Below are 7,182 nucleotides of genomic sequence, written 5' to 3'. Positions count from 1 at the left end.
TATGGTCCAATAAAATATCTAATTTATAAATATATCACCACTTTATTATTATGGTAGCATTTTTTATTAATATATTTTCCAAATTAATATAATCAAATTGTAATTATGCCTAGCAGTATTCGTTAAGGAAAATGAAATCAAGAAAGAGCAAGATGCTGTAACTTGAGTTATGTGGCAGTTGTAAATTGTGTTAGTTTGTTATAGGAGGATAGTCTTGCTTAGTGTTCTTTACTTTTTTGACTTTTTCTATCTCTTAGATTTAATTTGGGTAAGTAACTTAATTAATCTACTTTTAAAAAATAGCTTAAATAATAAATGATTATATTAAAAGTAACTTATAAGTAAGTTATTTTGTATTTGAGTTTTTAGTTCTAAAAGTATGTTTTATAGAAATGTGATAAAAAGTAGTAGCATTATGTACTACAAGAAAACCAGGATTTAGCTACGCTTTTAAAGCGTGACGAAAAGTGGGAAAAAGCGTAGCGATAATTTTTTGCCACGCTTTTTAAGAAACCGGCACGCTTTTGAAAGGGTCACAACTACTAGCATGCCGGTTGCTCTATCGGCGCGCTTTTGGTGACCTATGGCAACGCTTTTTTTGTCACCACGCTTTTATCTATTGCCGCGCTTTTAAGCGTGGCCGTATGCGAGAGGATATGGGTACGCTTTTAAAGCATGCCAGTAGCTAGATATGGCTACGCTTTTAAAGGGTGCCAATAGCTAGAGATACGGCTATGTTTTTAAAGTGTAGCAAAATCACGAGATATGGCTATGCTTTTAAAGCGTGCTAATAGCTACAGATATGGCTACGCTTTTAAAGCGTGTCAATAGCTATAGATATGGCTACGCTTTAAAGCGTGGCGAAAAGTGGTGGTTGTACGGAATAGCTACACTTTTAAAACGTGGCTATAAGTTTGTTCAAGTTCAAGTTTTTTTAAATCTTCCTAATAAAACCTAATAAAATTCATAGATAATATAAAACTTTCATAACAATTTTAATTACTATTAACAATATAAAACCTTGATAAACTTGTACACCAAATATAGTGATTGATCACATGACAAGCTCTAACAAAAAATCAAAGTGATAACAACTACCCATGAATTTGTAACACATGCATTACAATTCCAACAACTATTACATTATCTACTTCCTTTAAAAACTACAAAATACACATTAAAAACTACAAAATACCCTTCCCTCTTGTGATGTCTTGCTGGTCATCTGAGATATCATAGGCCAACCCTTTCCATCTATCTTTATCTGTTTGCTTGTCCTCATCGATCGCCATAATCTTGAAGCTTCCGGAGGAAACCTTGCTGTTGCTAGGGATTCTTGATATAACCTTCAAGCTGCTTCCGAAGAAAGCTAATGAACTGGGAACTGATGAAACCACAGCTCCAAAACCATTCAAACTCACCTGCAATGTAAAATTACATTATTCTCTTGTTATTTAAGAGTTACTACTCTATTCAAAACTCTAATCAAGTTTTTTTTACTATACAAGAAATCATGAACCGCATCTAGATATATTGATAACTCACAAATTAATGACAAACGAGACAATGATTGCAGAACCTAACATGAACCTCAAGTTGCCATCATGAGAGAAGTTTCATATGTAGATTAAATGTGAAATTTTGTAGCACCATAGTTTTAACTAATCATTAAATGCTTTACTTTGCTGTATTGAACTACCGGCAATGTTTATGCCTAGTGGTAAGCAAATAATATAACTCACAAAAAAAAGAGTAAGATCAATAAAAAATAATAGAGCTAATCCTGAGAAGAATTCCAAGGTCCAGACAATTCAATGCTATTAGAAAATTTTCTTTTATGAGTTGTTTATGTGTTCGACATCGTTCTAAATCTCATGGATAGCTACTGAAGACCAAGACCTATCTAATTTTGTAGGTTAAGGAAAATTTCACAAGGTGACCAAATAAAAGGCACAACTACAGTTGGAACTAGCACCAATAGTGCACTAATTGCCTAAAAAAAAAGCACATACTAGACCTGATAGCTTGACCAATGTTCTTCATAAGCAACACAGCTATTAAGGTCTTACCAGCACCTGTATCTAATACTGCTATTGTATTCCTCTTCTTTGCAACTTCAAATACTTCTAATTGATACCTGTACGAAAAACAAGAAACCACAATAATACAAATATAGGCAAGGTTACATTACCATCATGAAAATAAAGAAATTGCAGAAACAACAAAGACTCAAACTTCAATGAATTATGATCATTCTACGGCATTACCCCCACATGAAATACCAGAATAAAAAATAAGGGCAAAACAAATAGGAATGAAATTAACTATTTAATTAAACATAAGAAAAAAAATTAAGCCCAAGAAAGAGAGAAGAAAAGGAGGTACCCTCTAGGGTCCATGGTCTGGGGTGTCTCGGAAGGGGGTGATTCTGATTCTGATTCCTCAGCACAAGGTTTTGGATATAAGTGATTAAAGGTTCAGTTGGGACAAGGTTGGTTTTGGTTTGATAAATCCATGTTGAAGAGAAAATGAAAAAGGAAGAAAATTTGGCAGTGAAAACAACAAATGTACCTCTCAAATGTAAATGTAATAGCTTATGTAATTGTACCTCTTTAATATGATATCTTTTTTTTGTAACTGTACCTTTTCTTGAAAGTTTCCCTTACCTAATGAATTTTGGCAAATATTTTGGCTGCAGAAGAACTAAACAGATCAGACAAAGAAAAAAAATAAATAAGAAGAGGTTAACACGATTCTGCTACTAATAATTCTCTAAACTAAAAATGAAGTTCATCTAATTCTTCTCTTATTTTTCATTATTTGTTCCAAATTTAATCACAAATAATAACTACAATCTGTCATTTACATGTTAACAGCAAAACTTACATGGTGAGACAGATCAGCATCCATGATGACAACAAAATTTCCAGATGCATGCTTCTTGCCATGAATATAAGCAGTTCCTGTACATGAATTGTATCAAAGGCCAATACAATCAAAATCATTTAGCAAAAGTATCAGGTATATACCTAAACCCAGCTTCTTAGGTTTCAGCAGGGATGAACATGTTCCCTTGGTTCATCAGAACCACCTTGTTCACCTCCACCTCCGTCGACACTATCACACTGCTTCCCAATATGCTCGTCTTGAACACATTCCCATACCTACAAACATTTCAATTTTCCCTTCTATCTTAATTATTGAAACTTGAAAGGATCCATTCATATACATATCCATCCTTCATCGTTGTAAAGCTATAGTACACTCGTTAATTCTCTCGTTTCGTCTTTTCAGTACTTTTCATAGGGTAAAACGTACAAGTCTACAACTGAACTCACCTTTGTCTATCTCCCTCGTCACGCAAATTATAATCAAAACTAGAATTAAATAAACTCGACAAGTTCTTAATTAAAGACAAAAAAGAGAAAAAAGCTTAAATAGTTAATACTGCAAGTCAAAATAAATAAAGAAACTGAATTTAGTATCACCAAATATTTGGTTAAATAAACTAAAACTGAATCTGCTTAATTGCTGCATTTATAAGGCCTGGCTTTATACTTAAAATCACAAACCAAACCATACATTTCTCCTTTTTGTAAGCAAAACAAAGAAATTTAACTGCAACTTGGTTCAGCTTTGTTCTGATCTTTGCTACAGATGGAAAATGACACTCAGTAAGGTTAACCCAATTACATGCTCTGAATTGAGACATTACATGTAACTATTTTGCTTGATATATGTGTAAAGCATTCAACAATTTCATGGATACAAGATGCTACCTACCAATGTATAGGAAAACGAGAAATCCAAAGGAGGATGACACTCACATTTAAATCTATTGAGCACAATGGGGAATTACGGCTAGAGAACTGAAATACCAAAGGAGGATGACATATTTTTAAATCTATTGACCTTTGGCTAGCTTCTCTTCCCCCTCCTGCAATTTCTTTTCCCATTCTCGCAAGTCCTCTCTCTGCTTTGATAAAGTACTCTCATGTGCTTCTTGACTGTTGCAAATCATATCATAATGCATTATAAACAAGAAGTACAGCTACATATTACAATAAGAAAACAGTAAAACCTTTTAAGAACAAATAGTTTAGAGTTATCAGGAGTACTCTGCAATCAGAGATAAGCGATCCCTTCGAAGTAAAGCTTCTTGAGACTCAAGATCGTGTGATTTTCTGTCAATCTCTGAACTCTTTCTGCTTATTTCTGCAAGTTTGGCATCAGCAGACGCAACTTGGCTTCCACTTCTAAAGATTTCTCTTTAATGCTAGCATCCAATGCATTTGCTTCCGCCAACTTTGACTCTGCAGAAAATTTAATATTTGCATGCTCTGAGCGCATTTCTCGCACAACCTTCTCTAGCTGTTTATGCAAAAATGTTTACATATTAGCAAGCAGTAATTGTTAATTGTTAATTATTAAAATAAGAAAAGAATAATCATGGTTTCCACAAATAAGCTTTAATATAAGAATCGTGCTTTTCTTTATTTTGAAAAAGAAGAATTAACACTAATACAAGTATTTATATAATAATAAAAAAAATCTTACATCAAGCACACATTCTTTCTCAACACCCAAGGCCTTCCTCAGATGCTCTTCCCGCTTCTCTGCCTCAAAGATGGTAATTAAATGAGCAGATTTTTCTCTTTCAAGAGCATCCTTCACTTCTGCCAAATCTTGATTCAGCTCATTATACTTAGAGCTCCACTCTTTTTTCTCAATCAAGAGAAGCCCCATATTATATTGATACTCGTAAAGCTGGCCCCAAAAAAAAAAAAAAACAAATCAGCTAAAAAAAAATTAACAAAGGTAACCATGAACAACAAACAGTGTACACTACTACATATAGATAAAAGTGGACATTTGACCAAAATCCAATTTCCTTAAGCAATAGCAAAATTGGAAGAAAGTAAAGAAGAAAACACTGGAAAAGGGACATTAAAAATCTTTATGAACTAATAACCAAAAGACAAAGACAGACTTGAGAGCTAAATTGCCACAAGCCTAGTTCTTTGGACAACATAACAAGCTGCCAACCCAAAACCAAAGTTAAAGTTTCAGTGCTCAAAAAGTAGGTTGAAATTTCACGAAACAGCCTGAATCCGGTTTACACTGGAATTACTCTCTTAATTTATAAAATAGTACTTCAAGTTCCCACTTCAAGAAATAAGAACCAAACATTCAAATCAAAACCAAGAAGTTCAACCAAGAGAATACTAGAGAACTGTAGAAAATATGCCAACCAAGAATCAAGAACAAATTAAAAATCATAACAAAAATCAAGAACTGAAATACTTAGGAACAGACCAGAATTAACTCAATAACAGAATAGAAAAACAAATAGAAGCAGTGAAAAATCAGACAAAAAAATCAAGAACCAACCTGAGTCAGATGCTCCATTCTTGATGATGCAGACAGAGAGTGGTAGAGTAGAGGGAGGGGTGGAGGAAGACGCGGTGGCTGCCAAAAAGAGAGAGGCGCTGGACGACAACGGCTGGACGGGGCTCGACGATGGAGGGCGAAGAGGCTCGACGCGATGGCGCAGGGGATGAAGACGCTGCTACCTGCTGGCTCGATAGCGCAGCGAAAAATAGAAAGGGGTTAGGGGTTTGCACGCGATGGCGCAGGGGATGAAGACGCTGCTACCTGCTGGCTCGATAGCGCAGCGAAAAATAGAAAGGGGTTATGGGTTTGCGGCGACGGAAGGGAGCGGCGGCAGAGGGAGCATCGACGGAGGCATTGCGAGCGTCGGCGATGTTCTTCGCGGAGCGCTGTGGTTCTTCGCGGAGTGCTAGGGTTCTTCGATGTTCTTTGGAGTGCTGAAGAGAGGGTTAATCGTCAGTGTTTAGGGTGAGGGACAATGAAGAGAGGGTTAACCGCTGCCATATCTGAACGAGTTAGGGTTTAGGTTCTTTGAAGGAGGGAGAAACGGGATAGGGCCAGTGCACCATGAAGATGGAGAAAGATGAAGTTTCGAAGAGAGAGGGTGTGCTAATTGTGTAACTCAAGGTCATCTGCAAGGACTTCACTGAAACGTTTGTTTTTGTTTTTTTTTTTTTTTTGTGGAACCTTTTGGCCACGCTTTTAAAGCGTACTAAAAGACTTGTAGGAAAAAGCTACGCTTTTAAAACGACACAATAATGAAACTCTGTCGCCACTCTTTAAAAGCGTGCCTGTTTCTCTCTATGGCTACGCTTTTTAAGCGTAGCAAAAAAAAACGTGGTCAAATCTTTAATCAATTGCCACCCTCATAAAAGCGTGGCCATTGACCCTTTTCGCCACGCTTTTGAAGTGTAGCAAAAAAAAAACATGGCCAAATCTCTCCTCAATCGTCACCCTCATAAAAGCGTGGCCGTTGACCATTTTTGGCCACGCTTTTAAAGCGTAGCAAAAAAAAGCGTGGCCAGAGGCCTTATTTCTTGTAGTGATGAGAGAAGTCATTTTTTTAAGTTCTCTATAAGTTCCTAAATAGTTTCTTAGAAAGTTACAATTTGATTTTGAAAATTGTACTAGACATTAATTATACTACTTTTCATAAGTCAAAAACTCAAAAAAGTTATTTTTGAGATATATAAGGCTGAGTAGTGTTGCTTTGAGAGCTTAATTGTATAGCATTGTATAATTCTCTTTGCTTTTAGTTCAGTATTACACATAAATTCAGCATCTTCTCCGTTCTCATTCTCTGCATTACTTGAGTTTCAAGAAATTGTTCATAACTCCATATATTACCATATTAAATTATGATGCGTGTAATTAATTTTATTTTGTTAAACAATTTTCATTAATATGTTTTGAAGAATCACATAAAATTAAAGTATTTGATAGGCTTCAGGGTCTGGAAGGAAATTAAAGTAGAATCTTAGTAATGGAGCTTATAACAGAATAATAACATAATCCATTCTTATTCTGTTAGTTTTTGTTGAGTCTGTTATAGCTCGTTGCCATCATTAATCTATTTCTATAATTCTCAGTTTATATTCCTCGATCAATATCTTTTTATCATTATTTTAGTACATGCTATAGTGACTATGCTGAGTAACTGATTATACAATTTTGTCTGCTAAATTTAGAGTGATATTTTTTTAATATTTGAAAATATTTTTAAATTTAAAAAAATAAAAATAAAAATATAAAAAATATAAATTTAATTTAATAATATTTTTTAAAGATTGG

The 7,182-nt window shown here is 34.7% G+C and overlaps 1 protein-coding gene across 2 annotated transcripts; it reads right to left on the bottom strand.

The window, feature by feature from the left end:
• Positions 3,933–4,796, bottom strand: LOC110265413 (protein CROWDED NUCLEI 1-like). Of its 2 annotated transcripts, XR_002351566.1 has the most exons (3): positions 4,558–4,796; positions 4,119–4,371; positions 3,933–4,007 (listed from the first exon to the last, which is right to left on the bottom strand). XR_002351566.1 is itself a non-coding variant. In XM_021108388.1 (2 exons), the coding sequence occupies exons 1-2, from the start codon at positions 4,744–4,746 to the stop codon at positions 4,210–4,212; spliced, it is 351 nt and encodes a 116-aa protein (XP_020964047.1). In that variant the 5' UTR covers positions 4,747–4,796; the 3' UTR covers positions 4,118–4,209. The 2 variants fall into 2 exon arrangements, 1 of the variants encoding a protein (XP_020964047.1); XM_021108388.1 differs by lacking the exon at positions 3,933–4,007 and having other exon boundaries at positions 4,118–4,371.

The sequence above is a fragment of the Arachis ipaensis genome, chromosome B08 (genome assembly GCF_000816755.2).
Source record: "Arachis ipaensis cultivar K30076 chromosome B08, Araip1.1, whole genome shotgun sequence".
In the NCBI taxonomy this organism is placed as follows: Eukaryota; Viridiplantae; Streptophyta; class Magnoliopsida; order Fabales; family Fabaceae; genus Arachis; species Arachis ipaensis.
Note: the sequence above shows the minus strand (reverse complement) of the source record. Positions and strands in the feature narration are given on the sequence as shown.

Coding starts and splice junctions, on each gene's coding strand:
- LOC110265413 (XM_021108388.1), bottom strand. CDS start 4,746: ATGGGGCTTCTCTTGATTGAGAAAAAAGAGTGGAGCTCTAAGTATAAT. Junction 4,372..4,557: donor AGAAAGAATGTGTGCTTGAT/GTAAGATTTTTT, acceptor TTGCATAAACAG/CTAGAGAAGGTTGTGCGAGA.